This window comes from Bombus vosnesenskii, unplaced genomic scaffold, assembly GCF_011952255.1.
Source record: "Bombus vosnesenskii isolate JDL3184/JDL3185 unplaced genomic scaffold, Bvos_JDL3184-5_v1.1 scf7180000013339, whole genome shotgun sequence".
Taxonomy (NCBI): Eukaryota; Metazoa; Arthropoda; class Insecta; order Hymenoptera; family Apidae; genus Bombus; species Bombus vosnesenskii.
In genome coordinates this window covers 960,688-986,808 of record NW_022882976.1, presented here as the reverse complement: position 1 = coordinate 986,808, position 26,121 = coordinate 960,688, and the positions used below count along the sequence as shown (strand labels likewise).

The following is a 26,121-nucleotide window of genomic DNA, read 5'->3' as shown; positions in this document are numbered from 1 at the left end:
AAATTTTATTCCTTTTTCATGCCTTCAAGTTTCCCGAGAGACCAATTAAGCCACTCGGCTTGAGTAGGTGGCTTCGCGTTAACACATAAGAAAAATAGCCCCAGTAAAACTTTTATCCTGATAGCTTTAACTTTTTATTACCGCGTTTAAATGAATACTTTTCATCCACTTATCGCTACAAGTGTCTACATATATTTAGTAATTTATTCTGTACATCATGTCATTAACTGTATTCATTTATAAACGTAAGTACTTCCATTCTTGTACTTACGTTTATAATAATATGAAATTGCACAAACATACGCAATCTAATAATATCGTTACATTTTGTATATATTTATGTACAATTGTTGGATGGATTGGAAAAACGTAATAAAAAAATTATCTGTGCCTAAAGGTAACGATGCATCATTATCTTAGATGGTTTTCACATCATCGATGAATGATTCCATAAGCATCGTATTGTCTTCGATATTCACCTTCATCCGCATTGTGATAAACTTAAGAGGTGCTACGACAATACCCTTACCAGCGTCACAACTATCGACAGTTCTGTGATTCCTACAATCTTCGTTCAATCAATATCTATGGAATCGTTTCTTGGACGTAATTGTTCGATTATTGCCAATTATTGCATTCAAATTTTCGTACATATAATCAGGCAAAATAATAAACGTCTAATTCAAATGTTTAAAAACCAAAATATTTCATTTTTCAGGCATGGGGCTTAGACTTTCCGAAATTTAATGTTAAAGCAGATGAATCGTTTTCCGAAATCAATATTCACATCTGACAATTTAAACCGAGCGTCTCTTTAAAAATATTCAATATATTCAATGGAAAATTCCAAATTCTATTTTCTTTTACATCGACATTAACAATCAAATATAATTAACATAAAAAGAAACATTTTCCAATCTGTGAAAAAAATGAAAGGTCACCTTTTGCAAATTAAGGTCACCATCTAGTAGAAAAGAGTTTCGAAACCATATGAGAACGTTCTCGAATTTCCCAGGCACGTCGATAAAGAGATTTTCTACGCGAGTCATGTGCGGCGTGCACAGTGCTGACCTCGCGCAGCAACCATGAGAAATATACAAAGCTCATTGCCGGATTCGGAGACATGAATGCGTGGATCGCATACAATATCGGATGAAAAGGGAATGGCCGCTGCGGCACGATCTATCCCCACCAAAAACGCTGAACACCTGAGCGTCCCTGGGGGCAGTTCAGGAGGAACAGTCATTATTGCGCCAGTATAACATTCGCTTCCAGTTCTCTTGAACGAACCATCGAGTTTTCGAGACACCATCCACGAGATCACGATACGGGCGTGCTCACGATCGCCACGTTTCCTCGGTTCGTCGTTACGGAAAAGCAAAAACCGCGTGGTCGCCTCGAAACCGTCCCATCATTCGCTGAACGCGCGCGATACGATGAGATTGTTCTCGGCAAATAACGAAAATGTGACGTGAGATTGGCCTTAAGAGAGCCTTGGCAAGAACGTGACACGTTTCGCAGTCGGTCGTTCAGTGTGGCACGCACTCTGCCAAAATGCCAGTGAGAAGGACCAATTTTCACGCGTTCACCAGTGCGCTTGTGTCGATACTGTTCTTGGTTCTGGTGGCGCTTCGCGTCGGCCAGGTAAGTTTGGCAATGTCCAGTCACGAAGTTCTACGTACAACACATTTTGCAACGATTTCTTTTATATTGTCAATAAATGAAGTGCTTCACGAAATATTCGTAGCTGTTTTTATTGAAATAATTTTTATTTGCAAAATACTTTTATGTTACGATACATTATTAATCGATAGCCGAAGGAATCTCTCCATAGATGCTGATGTTTGGAGATAATTTCGTTTGAATCTTAATGATTTTTTACCCCAATCATATTACGATTGGTTTCTTGGATAGATAAAACCTCAATATCCGATTACTTTAAACAACTTTTATGAATTAAGTATTAATTAGACTTTTGTGGACCTTTTTCTCAATGTCCCCATCGAGAAGTACATTATACCCGCCGGAATGCAGGCTTGATGCAGTTGCTCTGTTACCTGTATCACTGTCGTTTATTCATCTGTGTATCGGCACGAGTTAAGATCAGCGATACGCAATCGTCGTTGGACAAACAGAATCGCGGGAAAATAGAAGTGGAATTGAAATGGAAGATGACTGTTCTTTATCTTGCTGGGATAACGCGAGATACATATAAACGCACATTCGCCGACGATAAATCGCCGCGATCGAGTGCCGAGTCTCCAGCTGACTCATTCATCTCGCGCAAATACACTCCCGTCGCTTCTAAATCGGTGTCACTGACGTTTAACCGTTAAACAAATTAGATAAATGTACAATAAGCTGCAGTCATAAATCGGTCGTTATCTAACGATTCCAATAATTTACTAAAATCTTCGTCTATCATCTCATTAGGAGAATTAGGAAAAACTTCAAGGATCCACAAGGATTGAACGGTACTCGAACGTAGTATCGCGAAACCGTTCATGAAAAAAGCAGATTGCTTAGGCATTCGCGTGCTCACCACGCAATACGATATGATACAGTAATCTATCGGCAAGTAGGTACGCTAACGGCCGCAAACGTAGCCTTTCCACATTGTTTCGGTAAGAGCGTTGCGCTCCCTCGCCGAGAAAAATTCAGATAGACCGGCTGGAGCATGGCCAGCTTCGTTGGTTTCTGCGAGAACGCGATACAGGAATGCATGTCCAGCGGGAGGGCTGCATCGTTGGATGGCACGGTTCTCTGTGTCTCGTTCCAGTCGAAATATATCGTGCGTCGAAATGCCGCGGATCCTCTGGATCTGTCTATGACCAGCAAGAATGCGGGCTACCACGAACGCGGCCACGCGTGTGCGTGTATCGATGGGACGGGCATCGAATGCGTGAATTGCACAATTACGTGTGCTGGATAAAAGAGCGAACAAACGAACTGTGTGTATTTATGCGTGAATTGAATAGGAGATATAGAAACATGTTTAAAGCTCATACCAATGGAATGTAAATACTGGGTGAATATGAAAAACATTAGCATTATTCATCTCTTCTCCTAAGAAAATGATTCTTTTTAGAGGTACCTTGATATAAAGGAAATCTTAAGCTATTCATAAGCGAACTTTCCATTATGGATGATGCAGAAGCGTAAGTTGCTTCTACAAGAAATATCATAATCTCAGGGTGACTAGATATTTGTCTGGACTGGTTCATAACGCGTACATAACGCCCGATGCAACGAACACCCGGTATGTATCGTGCAAACACGTACCGTTTAAGTGGGCAGTGAGAAACAATGATGCACACAGCCGCTCGGCCGTATACCACTCCTCGCGGACCGAACTTTTACTTAATTAAAAAATCTATTTAACAGGAAACTGGCCTTGCCTCATACGGGGTTATCTACGACGTAAATCGTAGATACAACTTGGCTTTGGTTCGAATCCCGCGCGTATAAATAGACCTTACTCTTGGGACCCTCTCCGTGAATCGAACGTCGTCTTTTTACGTACGCACAATTACGTTCGTGTCAGCGGCGAGAAACCGCATCGGGGGGATACACAGCGAATGTTATCGAAATCGGCGATATACTCTGGAAAGCTTCGCCACACAAGAGATTCGAAAGCAAGTTGCGCAAGCTCGCAGGGAATTTTAATGGCGTTCGCCGGCTGTCGAGCTGAGTATCGGCGAATTAATTGCAAACGCTTGTATCGAACTTGCCAAGAACTTTAAGGCTCTTCTCATTTCTCTTCGCATTTCTGCGATGCTTGTCAATCGAGGGCATTACCGATCATTCGTAATAGTAGGTGGCCTTATTAAAGCGTACGGCCTCGCGCTGATCAATTTACACAACGCCGCTTTATTAATATTTATGAGTTAACCTACCATATCACCGCGATATAGAACGTACGGACTCGATCTGTGACACGCCGAGGTGACAAGTTTGGGTTCGTTGAGCAATTATTTTGCGCCAGTTTCGCTATGCTCCTTGCGCGTGTACGCGCGATTGCGAGTCGCACGCTACCGTCTCGAAGAATAGAACGCAATAAACGAGGATAATCATAAAATCGCGCTAACGTTGCTTGATAATTCCACATTTTATTCAACAGATGTTTCAACGCGCATCATGTAATTCTAGCTAATGGTAACATACCTTATGGAATAATTCCTGTATTGTCGAATTATGATCCGATTAACCCTATGGAATAATTTTTGTATGGTCGAATCATGATCCGATTACGAGAATTTCCGGATGTAAAAACACTGTGAATACTAAGTTTGCTGTTTAATTTTATTAACTGTAAATTTTTGCACAAATCAGCAAAATTTCAGATTTTTGTTTCTATTAAAATCGTGCAGGTGCTTTTAGTAAAATTAACGCTAATTTTCATTGCAGCGGAATGAACATGAAAGCACTTGCATACTGGCAGTAATTGCAAAACCTGGATTATATCAGAAATTTTTATGAGATGAAAATATAAATAAATTTGTTTTCCTGCATAGTACAATAAAATACACATTAAAGTTTAACATGTAGTTTTCGTGAACAAATCTTTTTTTAGTGAGTTACATAGTACCAACTCTTTTCATGGCTCAGAGTAACAGATGTGTGTCACTACTGGTATGACTACATACGGTAGAAAAAGAGCGCGATCCTCTTAGTTAAATATTCGATCACGTTGAAATGACGCAACGCAAACTAGACATCGCCGCGTCGAAAGAAAAATCCATTCCTTCATCCTTGCACTCATCCCTGTGCGCGACATACCATTGCGCGTCCTCGAGAGCGACAGTCTCGCACAGAAAATCTTATGCTTCTCATATACCTATCTTATTTCTCAACGAGCAGAGGAATTCTCACTTTCCGCGAGAATTCCACGGGGCGCTCTGTGAAATCCACGATCACGCATGTACACTCAGCATCGTTCCTTCTGTGGCAATCGACAGAATTTAAAACGTGACGGCATCCCTCGCGTTTATTCCACCTTTGTAATCCTCTTACGTCGGACATTTTTCGTCGAGCAGACAACCGTGCGGGTTCGTAAATTCAGCCGTTTATAAGTCCACAAACTGTGATCAAAAATCACAGTCGGATCACAACTACAATGCTCCAACGATGACATTCTATCCATTTTTGACACGTTGGACTTCGTCTAAGACCTTGGACTTAAGGATTATATTTTCGTATTGGTTTCGTACTGCGTCTCCTTTTGAAATGAAGTTTAAAAGTTAAATCAAACCGACGGATTCGTAACTATGATAGTATGTGAATGTATAGATGTAACAGTAAATACGTAGACATGTTATTGAAAATAATATTCTAATCGGTTAGCTTGATCATGCTGGTTACAAGAGCAGTTTGACGAATTAGAATATCAAATCTTAACTAGATGCAATAATATCGGAATGGTTTCTTCGGAAATGTTCCATGGTTCACCGAAGGCATGATGCAACGCACAATTAATTCTTACATGGTACATATTACTTACGGTCGATCAATCGACAAGATTTTCAACGAATTCGTGCTCTTACTTGGGTCTCTTTGAACGAATTCGCTGGTCGGGTAGGAGGATGGGTAAAGAACGAGCAAATGTCGAAGGATTTTTTTCGTTTTGCTGCAGTGTAAGTGCACTGCCATATACAGAATCTTGTACAAAAACGGACAGAACCTCTGTTGTTGCATACTTTTCCTCTCATTGGCGTGTCCATTTTGGGAGAACGAGCACGGACCAGATAGCGTCTCTGCCTACGCCACAGGAGCGGCCTACGTTCGGCCGCGATAATATGTCTTTCGTTCGAGATTGCGAAAGGTACGAGAAAGGTACGAGAGGGTTACGAGCGCCGGGAGAATATCGACGATCCACCCAACGCACGGCTGGCTATAACTACTCGCAGCTGGTATATCATACGTTATATCTACATCGAAGATCAAACACGTACACACGACCGGCGACACGGAAGTATAACGCGTATTGTCCGATTTTAGACGACAGAAACATGTTCCAACGTTGCATATAAAATACTTTCTTTATTATGATAACAGTGAGATATCTATGGAGATTGGAGGTTTTGTAACTAGGATATTTCTCGGTTCTCCTGGTTGATTACATGACACGGTTCTTCGTTAAGTTGGACTTCTTGAGGTAGGGCTATTTCGAATACGGGTTCCACGGATTTATATGAATTTAGTTCAAGAATAACTAAGGAGAAGTTCTATGTGTTTGGAATAAGTGTAACTGTAATTCTAATTGTCAGATGTTCAACTAGTTACGAGAAAAGCATGTTTGGAATTTGGAAGAATTTGAATTATTGAAGAATGATGATGTGATAATAAGTTATTCTACATGACTGACAAAGGTGTGACCGAAGTGAGAATGACGATAATAAGGTTTCAAATTTTTGAACAATTATGTCAAATGTTATTAGTATAGACATATGAGCCATGTTATAGAATTTTTGTTGAATCATTTCATTTTCTCATAACTGATTGACTACAAACAAGTCCAAAGTAGTTACAGATTCTTATAAATTATTCAGAATTATTACTTTACTAAATTTCGTTCAAATTAATGAGGATCACATCTGAAGTAGAGTTAATGTTCGAATTAGTCAAATCAAATATGTATGAGTTTGCATCACCTGCAACACACTCTGATTACCTAAATCCAGTTGAAGAAATGAAATTTGTACAATCTTGATTAATTACGCTATTACGCTTTAAAAATGTTGTGGCACTCAGATAGCTGGACCAAATATGGCCGAACAGTTTATAACCATCATGCCAGTCTGCTCTTTTTCTCTGGCATCACTGCACTTTCGAACAGACTGGTACGAAGTTCTTTTACATAGGAATGCAGATGTTCGAGGCTATGGAAAGATACAGCGTTAACGCTGCGAGGCGTCGTTTTTTCATCGATTTGCATTGGTAAATTCTAGAATGATCTGGCCGCTGGGAATCACGCATCGTTTCAACGTTACGAGCTGCGCTGTGTATCAGAGCGAACGGAAACGGTGCTAATGATGACGCGTTCCAGCCACGGCGTGCATACTATGCATCGTACTACGTACAATACGCGATTTCACCGCTATTCCCGGCTTCATTATTTTCCCGCCTATCGAGATATTACTAAACGGCAATGAAAGTGAATATGTTTAAACAATGCTGTCGCTCATAATTCTTCATATATCATTTAATGCGTATAATGCGCGAAATTCATTTATTGATGAATCATCGCGATCAAAATTATAATCGTGAAAAGATAACATGGAGTGCCATGAACATATCTTTTTTTGCACATTGAAATTTCCTGTCAATATATGTAAATTCAAAGCTCAATGATAATGGGTGTCTTACGGATTTATCCTTATTAGAAATTAAGAGACATTACGTGTGTGATTTTCTGAGCGACGTTATTTCTGAAGTAAATAAATCTCGAGACTATTGTTCTCCAAGTTTGATCAGTTCAGACGAAATGCAAGTGCGCTTTTTCCCAAAAACACGCGCATGAAATAATACATGACATCCATATTTATTTAGAGACTATGGGTTTCTAAACTTTTATAACTATGTACCACAGTACTGTGTTCATACTAAATCTTATCTACAATTCTCTCAACTTAAGTATATTGTCACTTGCACCATTTCAAACAAAGATTTGCAGATTTTTAACAAGATGTGCACCATATCTTTTGTTATGCTTCTTGGGTGGCAAAGCCCAAGACAAAGGAGCTTCGAGCTCTGAATATTCTCGGCTACGCCGCAATTAATTCTTTCTTCATCCTCATTCTCGTTTTCTTAATGCCAGCGATGCTGACAAATAAGCACCGCACCGAGTATTCGTCTTCCTCCTACGCCGCAAGGCCAGCAAAGCGTTAATACCTCGTTAAAATATTTCTCGGGAAGCGTCGTAATTAAAGGCGATCCACCTAGTCACACCTTCTATCACCATCGTGCAAATCGTTGGACAAACACGAGGAAATAGTCGTGTAATTAATGCCTCGACTACTGAATAGATAACGATATCATTCCAAATATGAGGAACTGCAATGGTAAACGAAGTAGATACCAGAAGCAAAAGCTTCAAACAGATACAAGAAAACGCATTTTTTTTAATTTGATAAGTTACATTATCCGTTACTTACAAGCTATGAACTTTCAGCGTTTATCACATTCAGAAATTTCAAGGAAGTATAAATAAAGTGTATTGGATTGGGTAAATTTATTTATTTGTATTTTACATTTCCATCTCTTTCAATCACGGCGTAATTAGGATTTATCATAGCGATACTCTTAAAAGCTCGAATAAATTAATAAATCGTTTACCATTCCAACTTCTCAATTACCAAACAATTTTAACGGCACCCAGCAACTTTTACCATTTTCTAATACCGACTCTCTTGTAATAGGATCAGTAGCTATTTCTTCGTCATTTTATATAGCGATAAAAATGCTAGATCGTTAAATCCTCGGATGAAAAACCGCATATTTAATATTACCACCGTCGGTGGAGAAGACTCGCTCGTTCCCAACCGGAGGAACACTGCCACAAAAGTTCGATTCTCTTGGTTCGTGGTTTCACCGGTGCTTCCTCGACTTCCAGATAGGATTCACGGACGCTTACATCTTTACGACAATGCCATTTCGTACGCGGCGAGATGTGTTGCCAGCGGACGGTCTGTGCACGTACACGTCGAACACAAAGAGAACCCGGGGTACTGCACACGAAGCGTGAAGAACGTACCTCTCCGTCGATTTCGTCCTGGCGTCGCCCTCGGGAGAACTACGGATATAAATCACGATCTCCACTGACGTGGCTGATTTGCCGACTGCCGTGGGCAAACCTATATGACTGCTCCATGGATCGAACCATGTCAAGTGTTTAAACTACCTATGGGCTCCGGTCCACGGAACCCAATGTGGTACCAAGGGGAGAAAAGGGATACGGAGGAAGAAGAAAGGCGAACATACAGAACGTTTCAGAGGTGGAATTGTAAAGTTTTGGAGGATATAATACGAATAATGATGCTTAATTCATAGGCGGTAGATATCGTGGAAACGTCTGTTTGAAAGATTATACGATTGAAAATCAGAAAAAAGGGATACAGATTGAGAGGAAAGACGAACGTAGAGAGTATTTGAGAAAAGGAGTTGTAAACTTTTGAAAGATACGAGTAGTAATGATCCTCAATCTATAGTTATCGAATAGATATCATAGAAATGTTTATTCGAAGATTATACGATTCCTCGTACCAACTGGTTTCTGCGAGTAATATAAACGTATCTGTTAGATATGCGAAGAAAGTGTGAAGAATCAAATGCATCATAACTGACTAAAACGCGTATTCTCTTACAGGTCATTTATATTAGTATAAACAGCCAACTTTTATACGCATATTTGCCATGATCCATCCTTGTTTAATCATAGATACTGCAATTTTCATTCCAGTGACAACCAAGTTAGCTTTGAAGCAACCTGTAAAACCACGAATCGTACCCCTCGAATTCCCTCGGTTCTACCGTTCGACTCGAAATCGAATTCACCTGGGCTCTGAATTCTTCATCGTTTTCTGGGAAACGAGGTAGAACGGCCCAGACTGCCGCATGAAATCACGCCGCTGTTTTAATGTCCCGTTCCTCCAGCTATGCACTTCCTTCTTCATCGGATTCTTGCTGTTCTCGTTCTCCTGTTCGACGCCATTATCCATCGGTTAGCTCATCGGCTTATGAGTCGACGTTCCGAAGGACAATCGTCGGAAACGTATCGCTACGTCGGATCTCCCGTAAATTCTGTGTCCCATCGAGTTTCGATACCTTCTTTATTTCGTATTTCCTTTCACGTGGCGTCACCCTTTGCAATCGAATCGTTCGTTGGGTACCGTAAAATACGCCAGTATCCGCCGCGTACGAAATCGTTGTTCTGCTGGAACAATAAACGCGCGCCATGTGTTGCCGTTCGCAAACGTAATGATACCGTTTCGCGAAAGATAAACAGCACAGTTAAGAAAATAGTATCGGAGCAGTGATATTACTCCGTCCCGTTGTCATACACACACATTATCCGTGTCGTGCGAAATTATTGAAACGTTTTCATCCAGCTTTGTACGCTTGTTCCTTCGAATGTTTGGGTACTGTCCTCATGTGCAATATAGTAATTTAATTACGTTGTAGTAGAAAATTCTACACGTCAAAAAGATATCCATGAAATTGATGGAACATATTCTTTTCTATACTTGGCAATTTTAAATGAAAATTCATGAAAGTAGATTTTTGATAATTAGATGTGGATGTTTATGTGTATTTATTACAGGTTTATGAAAGAATGTACAGTGACATATTAAATACAGTGATTGGAAGAAGTAATTCAGAATGAAATGTGGAATTTCCTAAAAATATGCTTCACTGCATAATAAGGATACGTGCAAATATTTTTTGTAACCACTTCATAGAAGAACATATAAAATACTTGTTATAGCATGTGGTAGATAAAATAGATCTCAATCTTCCTTTAATGTAGGTGGACGTATGAATTTACATAGACATTTGCAGTCTTGTGTCCATAGTTACTTAAATTATTCAGTATACTGCTATACATTTCGAAAGATATCGTAAATTCGAAGCTTTTAAAACATGTTCTTGTGAAGTATACCTAAAAGCTAAAGGACGGTCGTTTAGAAGTAAACTAGTTAATTTACAAATAAACAACAAAATAAATATAACAACTCGAAATCGAGTGGTTAATGAAATAGTGCATTTAACTTCTTAAGAACAATTTCGAAAGATTTATGTACAGCGCTCCTGTCTGGAAGTCAAGGCTTTCGAAGCCACGGGAGCATCGATTTCGCCACGATACGATAGCTGGACCAGTGACCTCAACCGGTCATAAAATCGAGCGTAGTTTTGCCGTTTTGCTTTTAAATTTCGTCGCTTTCACTTTTCGCCATACTTTTCCGTCTGGCCACTGGCTGCGACTCTGTCTTGCTCTTCGACGAACCCTTTCCTTCGTAATGTTTCTCTCTCAAGACGACGAGAAACGCTCGATCCCGTTTATTAATCGGAATGCGGCTCTGAGAGGAACGTCCAAGGCAGCACGCAATTCATGTTCAGATTCCAAGTTGCAAACACGCCAACGAAGTTGTAGAAAAAATATTTTATAATTATGATCAATCATAAATAACATCCTTTTAAATCATTTCTTTTATTCTGACTATGTTATATTGCGTATTTGAATAATTTGATTTGAAATGAATATAAAATTAATGATGATAGATAAGAATCTAGCAATTTCTAGCCATTTTAGATTCTGATAAGAAAACTGGAACTAATTGCAACGATATCATGATATTTTAATAATTTAATCGGCTTGATGAGTGGCTAGCGACAGAGTAGCAGAAGTTGCACGTGAAGATGAAATATGTATTAATTGCTATGCTTTTATTATGCTTGCACGAACTGCTTAAACTCGATGTAGAATTAATCACAACGAAAGAGAGAGAGGCTCCCTTTCTTGGAATTCCGATAGAAGCTGTGGAAACATACGTTATTTTCATTTCAGTGGTTTTATATTCGACGCAGGCTTAACGGCGCGACGTCGGAAAGTATCCGATTTTCTTTACCCAGACACAAAAAGATGATTCTCTTTCAATCTGTCTAATGAGTTATCGTTGAAGATTAAGCAACCATACAGTCAGCCGCGATAAACGATCCGCCGTTGATACAACAATTTATTAATAAGCATACCTGGGTCCGAGCGTAAGTCTACGAATTTGCAATCGTGTCAGAGATTAATTAAAACCGCGTAGAAAAGGCTGTCAAGGTACCGAGGTTCTCTGGGCTTTATTCGCCATGTATCGTTCATTTTAATTTCTTCCATGTGTGCCCGCGATTATTAAAGGAGAGCTGCTCACTCTACGAGAAATTACATCGACCGCCGCCGCTGTAAGATTTATTAATTGCACCGTACGTACGTTCCTCATTCAGGTTTTAACAGTTCAATTAAAAACAGCGATAACTGGACTACGATATTAACATCGACCTCATCGATTAAATTCCATATGATTATACAGAATTTGTATTTCGCGTGATGCTTCATCGTTCAAAAGTACTCGGACACTTGCTTCTTTATATTATAATAACTTTGCATAATAGCATACTATGGCACTATCGAACTGATTTTTAAATATACTATACGCAATAATTAAATTGACGTTTGTAATTTTTAAAATTGTTGGAAATATTTTGGTACCTCATGAGCTTATTGTTCTTAGATATTTTAATTTGTGAATTTTGATTTACATTAAGAAAAACTTCCTGGTTAAATGAAAAGACTTCTGACGTTAATGCAAGGGATGATATTATAAAATATAATATTAAATATATGCAGATATATACAGATATATACAGACATACAGTAAATAGCAAAATATATTATTTCTATCTTTCAATGGGTAATTTAAATCTACGGTGTGTTAGGTAGTAAACACTGCTTCTGATGATTAATTCATCATTAACTTATATTCACTTCCAATTTCAAAATTCATTTTGATTAAATTCACCATCTTATTTTGCCATATACATTTGAGTATTCTTTCTTCCTACAAATCTGCTGTATAAACGATCACGTAGTATATGCGTATGCATATACGTGTCTATTATATTAAACTGGCGCCATAGTTCCTTTGTTCGTATTACGATAAAAAATCATTATGGTAAAAATTCACCCAGATAGGTAACATCGTAGATGTTGTAGGGAACAGCATCGGCATCCACCCGTTCAAACACCTTAACATTATTGAAACTTATCGTTTATCTATTTATCGACGCAGGTGGTGAAGGTAATAAGCAACGTTGCTTTCGCGCCACGCGCGTTTTGTATAATCGTAATAATTTCACGCAATTCACTTTCGCCATTCAATAACACGCATGCAGAAAGCGTATAGTATACACCCATACACTGACCATTAGCCAACACCGACGTATAGTACCACACATATGTACACATAAATGCGTTCGCGCGATCTCTTGCGGTTATTAAACTTACGATACGCAGACATACGTGTGAATGTATTCATGACCGTGCGTGTGCATTTCTATTAGTCCGTAATATATACGATAAGAAACAAACTCGTTGCGAATCTCATCTCCGCGTTATTTGCACAAGGCGTAATCGGTTACTTTTCAGAAAGAAAGCGGATTCCTTGACGCGAAGATTTACGTAACATAAGACGACAGAATCGATCGCTTGAAACACAATGACGCACGACAAAAGAGTACAATAACGGAATACCATTAGCCACTATACAAATTTAACGTCTAACGTTTCATGGTATACTATACAAATTTCATAAAAACGTGACCGATATCCTATACGTATTGTCGAGAACGAAGGGGTGAAATCAATATTTTCCATCGTTAAAATTGCAAGTGGTAATAATACGAGGATCATATAGACATCGTTCGGTTTCAACAGAGCGAGCTTTATGGGCTGTTTTTCTGCCACAAGCAAACTGATTAGAGGAACGCTTATTGAAACGATTGTATCGTTCCTAACTACCAATGCAACCGATCATGCTGGCTATAAAAGTACATATATGTTTCTCTATCGAATTAACTCGATATCCATCGGCAGTGCTCGTGTTCAAATTTACAAGGTCTAACGAAGGTAACTCAATATATTACGCGCGTACACCACGTTCCTTTCATCGTTCCACTAATTGCGTAGAGTGCATCAAATATGCTTTCACTTGATGTTTTAGAAGAAAATCACGGAGGCTCTCTTTGAGCGCATTGTCTCGTGAACGACGCGGAACATAATAGAACGGAATGCGGGAGCTCTCCCGCGAGTCGAACGCTCGCTCGTACACAGAGCGGAATCTTCTGCGGATCGCACACTTTCACGTGTCCCGGCTTTTCTTTCGAACCGTTTCTACCATGCGTAAATTTAACAGACAGCGTGCCAGGGCCCGGTGCACACTCTGCTTTCACTTACACGCTTTCGGGTTTCGAGAGGATCGCGCTCCCGTAAAAGTGGGAGGAGATGACGCGCCCGCCCGATCAGATACCGCGAAACTTAAATTTACAATTACTTCCGACGATGGTTAATCTGATAATTTCCGAGTCGAAATATTGAACGGACGAAAGCGAGTTTCATCTCTTACAAAGTGTCTTGTAGCTTTCGCGAGGCTCCTCCCAGTCCTTAAATATTACAAACAATTAAGCCAATCGTGGCCATTGAGGCCTTTTTATGAGGTGAGTTCCTTGCGATGCGGGTTTTAATTCATCGTTTTCAGCGAAGATTGCGTTGGGTTATGACGTTTCTTTTTGTAAAATGGGAACAATTTGGAAAATAGTATGGGCAAATGTTCAACATTTGAAATACTATTAGTATATGATAAAGCGATGCCACTTTTATATTAAATAATCTTATAGTTTGTAGTTGGCTTGTCTAGTAGTTCAAGTTAGTTACAAGATAATTTTAACAACAATATATGTACGAATATTTACGATAAGATGGATGATTGTACATAGTTTTCTACATTTTAGGCTTCATTAGATAATTTCACAATCACGGTAACCAAACCTAAGTTTTGAACCCAATAATTTCGTAATTCTCAAAAATCGAACTTACTTTGAACAATGTACTGTGTATTTTGAAAGAACGACAAATATGTCTGTTCTCTTAGACCAATCAATCAAAACTACATCTTATGTTGATTTACGACAAAGAGGCTATAAAACCAATGTATATATATATAAATATTTACCGATGGCGAATGGTTCTTTATCGATGAGAAGGAAATCGAAGTTTCACCGAGTCCCCCTCTTAGAAATTTCTTCGAGGATCTTCCTTCTCGGAAGTCATTTGTTTGGTTGCGTACCGTTCGACATAACCGTTTTCCCTGAATGCTTCCGTGTAAACGGTCATTATTAAACAATGTGTGTGTTAAACAATGTGCCGTTAAACGTCCAGGCATAAAACTTGCCAAACGATCGGATCGCAAATTGTACGACGAAATGGTGAGCGCCATTTCTGGCGAAAATACCGCTGGCTTGGGTTTCGGTGGACGTGAAAAAAAAGGAAAAAAGGAAAAGAACAGGAAGAAAGGGAAAAAGAAAAGAAAGAAAGAAAGGAGAGAAAATCGACGACACAGACGGTTAGACGAAAGAACCTGAAGAAGGCAGGGTCAATAACATACGTTTCGGCTGTCTCCTTCTTCCTTTTTCCTCGCAAGATAATTCGAGAGCTGGCTCGAGCCCTCTGGCCAAAGAATGCGCTTTCTACGTTGCATGTATCCAGCGTACGTGCAAGCAGTTCACATTGACAAACGCCTTAGAGCTCTGCCTGTAATAATCGTAAAGAAAAGGAACAAAAAGGAACGATACATCTGATAACGTCGTAATTGTTATATTAATGTCTGGTAGTCTGCTTTGTACGTAATTTTATCGTTCGAAGGTGTTGCATGATCGCCACGTTACCTTCATGGACGTATTTCTTCGTAATGATATAATTTATGCTTCGAACACGGCCCAACTGTATGTTAATCGGAAGTATGTGTTTTTCGGATTTAATCGACCATGTAAATAAAGAATCATTTGGAATCATAGCTATAAACTCGAGCAGTTAGGGAAAGATTCTTAACAGACACTTCATAGATACCACGGATTTTCTTTCTAAGTGAAATCAACTTGTGAGATCGCTCTTTATTTACAAAAAAGGTGTTCGAATTCTCTACTAATTAATTCAGCGCTCTATAAAAAATAAACTTTCACAATGCATTTCTCATTATTGTTCTTGTTATGCTGTCGATGGTACAGACAAAATTAATTAATAACCAGTTCATTAAAATCACGACTCTACTTTCGACACACTGATATTTTAAGGCATTATATGCATATTTTAGCACGCTAATGTGTACCTCTTTTTTGTATAAGTTCTCAATCGTGCATCTTTGAAACGCTCTATACTTTCGAACGTTTAAAGAATGCAGGCAATGAGTGAGAAACTGATATATTTCCTTTTCAAGTTCAGGTTCCTGTGCGTTGGCGAACATATTGAGAGACAGAGAGTGTTTTCACGAAAAAACAATGGTACATCGAACGTGAAAGAAGGTCGGGAGGCATGTAAACAATTACTGCAAGTTGTTTCTTGAAACTTGCTTCCTCAGGAAGACCGGTGGCATTGTAAACGCCTGTAGTATATTACAGTTTGCGAGTGTGACACAGCAGCATTGTTCCACGGAGACGTGACTTCCTCGTATTTTTCAATTACTCGGCCGTACCACGTGCTGTTCCGAGCACGTTTAGTATTTTTCCAGAGCTTCGTTATAACTTTCCGCTTGGAAGACTTGCCAGTGAATCAAAAAAGATCATCTCTGTTCTATGTACGGTATTTATTTCTACGAACGAACGACAGTTTTATAGCGATCATACTTTTCAGAACGGAAGGACTCCATTTACTGGAATGAAATTTTAATCGGTGCTTGATTAAATGAATTACTGTCAATTGAATCCAATTAATTGTACATTTAATGTTTTTAGTACAAATAAAAAATCGTAGGTAGTAAAGAGAATCACTGAATTCCTATTATGCGAATTCCAGATACAGTGACTCACAAATATACTTGAACACACTGAACACAATAAAGACCTACCTGTACATACGTAATGAGACATTGAGAATAAAAGCGAACCACGATATTCAACAGATTGAGTAATTCATTGTATAAAATGGATGTGAGCAGAAAATATTCACTGCAGTAACTGTTTTCGTTATGCTACCTGACGAAGGGTTTGATTTGAACAAACCAAATTATTTCATGTTTGTATGATTCATATAGCTTATTGGAATAAAGTTTTTAGGACAAAATTAATGATACATTATGTTAAGAAAGAATACGATTTATAATTAGTCTGCTTTTGCTCTCTCTGCCTCGTTTGATGATACATATTCAAATATTTTCGTGAGTCACTGCATATAAACTGTCTATTTTTCGATAGATACAAGTAAGTATCCACTGTGACCAAAAAAGGAAGAATTTGAATAGTTTTAAACAACACCTCGGCCTATCCTCCGGCTACTTCTACGAACTTGGATCGAAATGTGCAATACGTATCTCCTACTCCTCCCGAAGAAACGATAAAAAGAATCGGAAATCCTGATAAACTACGGCCATCCAAAGAGAACAGTAAAACTTTCTTTCGAAACCCCTTTATCTCGAACAAGCAGAAGTTTCACGGTTTAGCGGCGGTGTGTACTCGAAACCCTATACCTATTCACGTATTTAATAAAAGCGATACGGCGAAGCGAAGGTTCGCGTATGTCCGACGTTTCGATAAGTCCGCCAATATATTTCATTCGATTCGGAAAAAATAGTCGCCGCTTCACAGTCGATACTATTCCGCCCTCGTTCCTGCGGCTCGCATACTTGCCCCATGGGTGTGTACTATCGGAATGTGTTGAAACATTGCGGCCACAAGGCGGTCGGATTAAATCTTGATACATTGCCGCTATCCACGCGTAAAATTCGCGCTCGCGCGAGCACACCGCGCGCGCGCTCTCGTGCACACACACACCTCTATGAAGATGTTGTTACACAGTTTCGCCTATATAGACGAAGCCGAAAAAATTCATTGATTTATCGACCGGGGTTTTGATTGTCGATAGCGTGCATTCTATCGTAGCGAATTACTAAGTGGCCACTTGCCCGCCACGGTTCCTTGTACATGAATTATTCTATTTCGTGACCGGCCGTCGCGCGTCCGCGCCGGCTAATTGTTGCTTTCCCTGTGGACGAGTAAAATCGCTCGTTAGCGAGTTACATCGATCGTTGATCCGTTCGAACGCCGCTTCCAGCCCGTGTTCTTCGTGTCCCACGCAAAATTCGCCAACAACCCGACACGTTTTAGATGTTATCTAACCAGCGCGCTAGCTCGGATCGCGTTTACTTTCGTTTATATAAGCAGCCGGTTCCGTGATGTCACCCTCATTTTCTTCTGCCCACTATTCTCGTCTCTCCGCTACCTGGACAAGGCACAGTGTTCAGCAATTGATTGCGTCACTTTAGACATCAAATGGGGAAGGGGGGCGTGTTCCATGGCGTGAGCACACGTTTTTTACGTCTCCAACGCAGGAAGAAAGCTATGCTCACTACAATGCCGACTTCGATTAACGTCTAGCACGCGACCATAGTTTCGCGTGAATCCACCAGAGGAGATGTATAAAAGATTTCGTGTATTATCAAATGTTGCGTGCATTTACGACCCGCCCAATGATCGTGAATCATAGTAATTACGCACATATCGTGATTCTCCTTACGATCGTAGAAATTAGAAAAGACCTCTGCGTTTCTTATAACGATGCAATGGTAGAGCCGTGTCCTTCATTGGAGCTCGTCTCACATTCGAAGCCTCGAGGACCTCTGATCTCGTTTCTTCTCCTGCCGGCCTCTTCTTGAAGTATTCGTTAATTGGAGCTACCGTATCGATTACGTAAAGCCTCGGGTTTCAAGCGTATACTCGCAATCAGCCTATAATTAACGCATTCCCTTCTCCTGCAATCGCAAGTCTCGAGAAAATGAATTCGTTGTTGTTTGCAATACGACTGGCAAATAGATAAGTAGGCTAAACGTATAACTGACTATAACGAAATAACAAGTCTAAGATCACAGCTAACTTAGCCAAGGTATATTACGAAAAGACGAACGATCCACGAGGATCGCGTTAACCAACGGAACTAATCGTTCCGAACGAAAGAAGTTGGCATAAAAAGAAATTCGGAAGGATGTCATTCGTCAGTGTCGAAAGGAAGACAAAGGCGGTCTGAGTTTTGGTATTCTAAGGATAATAGAATATAGACGGCGAACGAGATAGGGATACCATAAGCATGCAGAACAGAGACCGAAAAAGGAGCAATCAGTAAAACGCAAGGACGCGCGTATACGTTACCATGTCGTGTTCTCATAATCGATTAGCCGTTCGCGAAGAGGAGGAATCCTTTTCTGTAACCCAACACGTCTCTGATCTTTCTCTCTTTCTCCGCGGAGAGAGGCCACTGAAGCATTTAGGACCGTTGGCCTTGCAACCGCCTACGTTCCAGACCTTTGTCTCGCTTCCAAGAGACTCGATGCTTGTCGCGGTGGCATCTCTTTTGCTCGGCTCTAGCTCGGTTCTATTTTATTGTTGGCGTATATCCGTCTGGCACTTCTGGACGTACTTATATGTATACATGTCTACCATATACCGTGGCAAGAACGTGGTGAGGCCACATGAAATTGAAAGTTAGCGTGGGTCGACAGCTGCCGCCCAGACCGGTCCAAGTTTACTTAGGCATTAAGTTAGCGATTGGCACGAGAAAATATCACCGATCTTTCGTTATGACTCAAGAGCTTCGATGGGTATGCATGGCCGAGCAAAAACTCGTGAATTTCGATCGTTTTCTATAGGGGTATCCGGCACATAATTCGCCATGGTCACGAGAATTCTTCCCCCTGTCTGATTGTAATTAATTAAATAATTTATAACCACGAGACGAACGGTGGACGCTTGAGGCCTGGTATGCGATCTTTAAAGGGCAAGGGGCAATTAACTGAGTATAATTAAAGCTGGCAGACTAATTAGCCTGGTATGTTAATATTAATTGTGTCTTGGTTCATTTTTTTGTATCTTTTACAACTGCGATTCTCATGATCCAACTGTTGCCATCTTCAGCTGTCGATATATCTGTACTATACGCAAATGTTGGAAAACGAAAGTGGAGAAACGAGCTTTACCAGCGTGTCTTCCTTCAGATTGAAAATCGACCATCCCGATGAATATATATTTTGATCTTCGTTTTCACTGCCTATCTTTGCAACAGAGTAGAGAATATCTTTGTACTGCTATATTTTAGTTGCAAGTGAATCTCTTAGAAACTAAACTAATCAATTACGTTTCTTTTTCTTAATTCATTAAATTCATACATGATAAGTATTCAACTCTAAAAAAACCAAAGATTGATTACTATATGCAGAAAACAATTCTCAATTTGAACATAAATTTCAAAAAATAATATTTGTGGTACCATCGTTTTTCTTCCAATATATGGAGTCGATTAGTATGGCTCCTGGCTGACCTAGATATCGCTTGGCGTTCATCAAAAAAACTACCGTAACAAGCAAACAACTTTAGTAACCATCTACAGTAGTTGAATTCGTTATCAAAGTCTCACTCGATCAGGCTGGTTGCTATCAAAAGTCAATGTAATTCTTGTTTAATCGCAGGTCACCGGACAATTATTGGACACGGAGTTTCAACCGACGGTTACAGCAACATGTAAAGCCGGCCACATGACGATACGAGTGAACCTGAATCAAAGTTTCGTGGGAGCTATTCATGCCAGAGATTTTCGGACGCCGCAATGTATGGCGCCCGGAAACGGCTCTACACACGCCACTCTCGCCATTAATCTTCTCGCGCCTAAAGGCTCCCCGGATTATTGTGGCGTTTTGGTAAACAACGTAAGCGATCTTTTCCATTTCTATGATTAAACCTCAAACACATACTGATATCACTTCTCAATGTGAAAAGATGTACTTGTTGAAACAAATGCTTTAAAATCGAAAAGTAAGGTCAGATAAGGCAAATGCTCAATTTACTGTCGCATTTTAAATTCGTTCTTGATCTTCAGATATTACGAAACATTCTGTATAACTATGCTTGCGAAACGATATCACAGAAATATCAGAATAGAACACTGCGTTCAACTCTTATTACTTCGGCCGATAACATCAAGAGACTCTATTCGTTTGGTGGAAAACGTCGTCCTTCATTAAACGCGCTCGCAACAAATTCCCCTTAATCCCGTTGTAATTCTTGCAGGACACCGAGGAACGGTCCATTCCTATCGCGGTAAGGATACACAAGACGTTAGAGCTGGCAGACGATAAATTTTACGTGATCACGTGCGGAAAAGCTGGATTCAAAAACGCCAAGTACATATCACAGTTTATTAATATTATCCTGTATCTGGGTGGAATCGCCAGCAATCCACGAGAGTGGATTGCTACACAGAAAGACTTTAATATCCTAACACGACACGTTAATTTCTTTGCTCAGAAACGAGACCTCGCTAGTATCTTTGCGCCTTTTGGACGGAGGCCACAAAGTGCAAGAGGCTATTTATGGTCACAACTACACTTTGCGTGCGGAGATCTCGCGACCAGATGGTTCGTACACAGCAACTCTTACTCTGTTTCACTCCCTACGTTTAATTGGAATTAACGAGCACGCGTAGCGCGTGAACGCGCGGTCGCGTTCACGCGTTCTCATCGATCTTTCTCGTTTGCAGGAATGTACGGAATCAAAGTAAAGTCCTGTTTTGCGTTCAACAAACGAAACAGCAGCGTACAACTGATCGACGATAAAGGGTACGTTTTACATCCACCCCGTTTATCTTCATTTGTTCGTCCTTTAGGACGAATTCATTTATCAAAATCGTTCGTGTACCTATAAAGTTTGTGGAAATCTAATCTATAATAGTTACGTAAAACTGTCGATTACTTTTGTCGAACGGATCAATGATAATTCCAACAGAGTTACATAATCCCGATATGAATTTTACGCGATTCAAGCTGTCACGGCTGTGATCACGATCATAACCAGTTGCGTAACGTTCATTTTCCATGACAAAGGTGTCCCGTAAAGGCTCGGGTCATGACGAAATTCATCTACGATCGAAACACTGGCCTGGCGGATGCGACATTGTTCTCGATGTTCCGGTTCCCTGACAGTCCGCAGGTGCATTTTCAATGTGACATCGCCGTGTGCAGAGGTAAACTGATTCGCTGAATGATTTCCGATTACGGCCTGCTTCGATCTGGGTTACAGCGTGCCGTTCAACTCGGCTCGGCAATTAACATATACCCTCGAAACTTTCTTTGGACGTTTAGTAAACGCGTTATTCGAACGGACACCGACAACCATAGTCGTATCGCGTCTAGGTTCGTTCGATTACGCTTCCTACTTTGCAAGAAAAGATTTCAGAACGCTTTCCTCGCGGTGGTCGAACGAGTGTCGAACGGTAAATAATGCGTCGTAATAGATAACAGGTGAAACGTAAAACGGTTTATCTTCTTTTCCACCAGGAAGCTGCGGTATCCCCGTTTGCGAAGGCGATAACGAGGAAGATATAAAGGGAGCGTCCTTAATTAATGGGCAAAGCGTGAGCGGCGAGGAAGGAGTGCTCCTAGCCGGCACGAGCGTGTTCGTTCTTGACCCTGGTCAAACGCCATGTAAATATCACGCCATACTTTTCATACTATACCATCGCTTCCTGCTTACTCCGTGGATAACACCGCGTGATTATACTCATACCTCCTACTTGAACTCCTACCTCCGGAGTTGAATTAATTAGCCACCACGCAGCAGGTTCTCCATTTCGACGAGATTCTCTGTTCTCAATTTTCCACAGGAGAGGTTTCTTATAGTTGTTAACGCGGTACTTGTTTCATAGCCGTTCAGACATTGTACGAGGATGGCAGCGTTCACCCGTTATGGCTGCTGTGGCTGGCAGTAGCTCTTGGCATTCTGTTCCTCATCATGCTGATAATCAATATATTCCTCTGCTCCGCGATGACCTGCAGCTGCACCAGGACGGACATTATCGAGAAAGAGCCATCGATTATCGAGGACTACGATCCGTATCGTAGCTGGCATGGCTCCCAATACGGCTCGAGGTTCGATTTTATTTCTCATTGGAACGACGTTTCAGATCATAAGAACACGAAGACGAAAGATTCCTTGAAATTCCACGGAACTTGTAATTAGCCCGAAGGCGAAAGAGATTCTCTTTTAGTGCGGAGTGTAATTGAGATGTTTAGAAAAGGAGGATTCGAGGAATTTGCGTGCTTCGAATTGATTGAAACACGGTAGTGAATTCTTTGGATCGATTGCTAGCTTGTTGAAGGGAAATAATGAATATTGCTCGCGTGAGCTAAACGAGCATATGAAATACATAGCGAAGAAAAAATACTTCTTTCTTTTCAAACATATTTTAGTCAATTTAGTATTGCTCGTGAAACTTGATGCTACTTCGTACGTCATATTTAAAAAATATTATGGCCTTTAATTATTATATTCAAAGTGACTAATCGTCTACGTATTTGATCTATCAACGCATTGTCATCGAGATTATTTTTAGCAACGATCGAACACTCGACTGAATCATTGCCTGTGTTTAGGTACTCCTTAAACGGGAAGCAAGGATATGCTTCCGGAGGATCGACGATGAATTCAACCAGGTCGATATCGACGAACAGCGATCACTACGCCATAGTCCATTCAAGGCCAGGAAGCAGATATTCCGGACCAGGTCAAAAGCATCATCACCATCACAGAGGGCCGCCGTCGAACATCGGTTCGCACTATTCTGGAAAATAATATTCATCAAACTTACATATATAACGAAAAAAGAAAAGATGGATAGAACAAACTATCATTTTGATTAATACTTCGAACATAATTGAAGCTCTTCTATAACAACGCAACCACGCGTAACGGGTATCTAGATTTGATAGAGTCATTGCTCACACTGTTCAAAGACAAACTACACGAATATCGAGATAATAGACAATGGTTGATCCTTGACTCGAAACAAAAGCATACAGACGCGTTGCAATAATATGCTTGATTATATTCTTAACAAAGAGCAGTAATGAACACTTACACTGTTTGGGAATTCTTTTCGCGTTAAGGATTGACTTACGTATAGCTTGATACGTCCTCAATAGTTACTACTAATATATGATACACTTAGTTCGCAATTCCTGCCTTCAAAGAGTATTTTTGTATTAATATTCAACTATCGTCTGACTCGTACTCCCGTTTTCTCAAAAAGGCAGGAAACTTGAGAAAGATCAAATATTAATTTGTACGCGGATTCTACAATGAAATAACACATTTCATTCGTAGGTATATCGAGATATGGCAATCCGTTCCATTTACTTTTAGTATCTCTGTACGAGAGAAGGTTCTTCAACTAGATCGTATATGTATCATATGATAGTCATAAATATAGGTATTTAGCATTCTTTTTTACTATGTTGCGTAATATCTACTTAATTAAGATGGAATTACACGAACGCTTTTGTACATAAATTCATTAATCAGAAACATCATCCTTTGTCCTAGCGACGCGTAGGAACGTTCTTTTGTGCGCATGTATGGTTCTCGCACCGTTCAACTAGAGGTATTATCATCATGAACAAAATTTGTATTTTGTATAAAGAAAAGAAAAAAAAATCTACGAATTCTGGAAAGTAGCTGGAACAAAGAATGTAGTAACTTGAAAATTAATCTGTCGCGGACAACAAAATAAATTTTGCATTTTGTACAAAGAAAGAAGCAAGAAAATCTACGAATTCTAGACAATGGAACAAGAAATAGACTTAGAGAGTCACTTCGTTTTTTCGTTGACACGAATTTTTATTGTTACAGCTCAATGAAACATTCCATGTTCAACGAGTTACAAGTATATGCCTTTTTAAATACAGTAAAAATGTAGAAAAAGTTTCTGGAAACGTTTATTCTACCTGGACCCATTCAAATCTGCAATATTCGAACGATGCTAAAATTTATTCCACGAACAAGATTTCGTTTTCATAGAGAGTAACGTTTCGAATTCAATGGATGCATAAGTATGATAAATTTCCTTTCTATCAAGCAGACGATGCACAAGTGAATGAACGCTGGAGTGAAACGTGGATCGCGTGACTTACCTACTTTACAAAGAAAATCAAACGTTTTGAAATATTATAGATGCAGTTATTCTGTAATTAAATCTGTACGTGTTCTCGTAAGATGGTATTATCAGTAAAAATATGCGACTCCGGTTGTTGGGGTGTGTTGCATACCAGTCGTTCATGAATACATCTAGTCACGTAAATACGCACGTACATTATTCGCTTTGTCATACTAAATACCTACTTCATGGGGGACGAATACGATACTGCATTATGGTAAACTGCAGTTAACATATCTAAAGTTTCAGATTTATAAATGATAACTAATACATAAACAATAAATAGGTTACGGACATTTATGCAGATTCGTGCTTTTGTAAACCCAAGCACTACTAAATTTTACCTATTAAGTATTGTTATAATGAATATTCTACTTTGGATATTTCATATATTTTTGTTTATTGTCTGCATTCTGTGTATTTTTATATCCTCAAATTTCTCATAAATGCATAAAATTCCGACAAATTTCTGCAGATTTATCTTTAAATAAACGCAAAGAAATGGAATATAAATAGATATTTGTTTCACCTACTAAATACATATTACAATGAACATTCTATTTTCAATATTTTATATATCTTTGTGTACTTTTACGTCTCCAAATTTCCTATAAGTGCATAAAAATCTGCAGTTTTTTAATAAATGTCTAATCAAATAAAATTAAACACCAATAAGGAAAAATGTTATTGAAAATGTTTAAATATCACGTTTAACCAAGTTACGAACTAATACATTTCGAAACGAGATCTCTTGAATGTTCCTTTCATTGAATGTGACGCCGTTAGTTATTCGGAAGAGATCACATATCCGGGTTAAGCGTGCTGTTCTCCTCTGGCTTAATTGACTGAATCTGAGTACCGCTACTTTTGCAACTTCATTTAACGCGGAACTTGTTAACGTTAACGATAACAGTATTATAGTTTCATGCATGGTCGTTGTCCTCGGTTTTTAAGAAAGTTAGGTCAGCATCTTATCACGTAGCATAGTGATAAAAGAATGAAATGATCTTTTATAGACCATGCAATGGGATTATGAGATTTTCATCGACCAAAGTAAAAAGATAGTCGAGCTTTTAAAAAAAAATTTATTATTAAATGTACATCTTCACTTGATAACGGCATATACGCGAATTACTCGCTTAAATACTACCTGTACAAAAAACACGAAAACTCATCTCTTCATGTGGACAATAACCGCTGAATCTGTCAGAAATTTTCGTTGCATAAATTATTATTAGAAATGTTCGACTTTTTGTAATTTTGTCATTGAACATTTTGGTTAAGCACACAGTATGTTTTTAGTGACACTTCTCTGTACATTCAGTGACAATCTCTGCTAG

At 39.4% G+C, this 26,121-nt stretch overlaps 1 protein-coding gene across 1 annotated transcript; it reads left to right on the top strand.

Annotated features, from left to right (window-relative positions):
- The first annotated feature begins 1,208 nt into the window (after window positions 1-1,208).
- Window positions 1,209-24,294, top strand: LOC117236024. Its single transcript, XM_033498603.1, has 9 exons — window positions 1,209-1,644; window positions 20,265-20,501; window positions 20,863-20,975; window positions 21,100-21,209; window positions 21,332-21,410; window positions 21,675-21,814; window positions 22,128-22,274; window positions 22,496-22,718; window positions 23,223-24,294. The coding sequence occupies exons 1-9, from the start codon at window positions 1,555-1,557 to the stop codon at window positions 23,419-23,421; spliced, it is 1,338 nt and encodes a 445-aa protein (XP_033354494.1). The 5' UTR covers window positions 1,209-1,554; the 3' UTR covers window positions 23,422-24,294.
- The last annotated feature ends 1,827 nt before the right edge of the window (window positions 24,295-26,121 follow it).

What these genes read in the sequence shown, in the direction of transcription:
- LOC117236024 (XM_033498603.1), top strand. Translation starts at nt 1,555, where the DNA reads ATGCCAGTGAGAAGGACCAATTTTCACGCGTTCACCAGTGCGCTTGTG. An exon ending in GCTGGATTCAAAAACGCCAA is followed by an intron (nt 20,976 to 21,099) that starts GTACATATCACA and finishes TTCTTTGCTCAG; the next exon opens with AAACGAGACCTCGCTAGTAT. An exon ending in CAACTGATCGACGATAAAGG is followed by an intron (nt 21,411 to 21,674) that starts GTACGTTTTACA and finishes TCCATGACAAAG; the next exon opens with GTGTCCCGTAAAGGCTCGGG.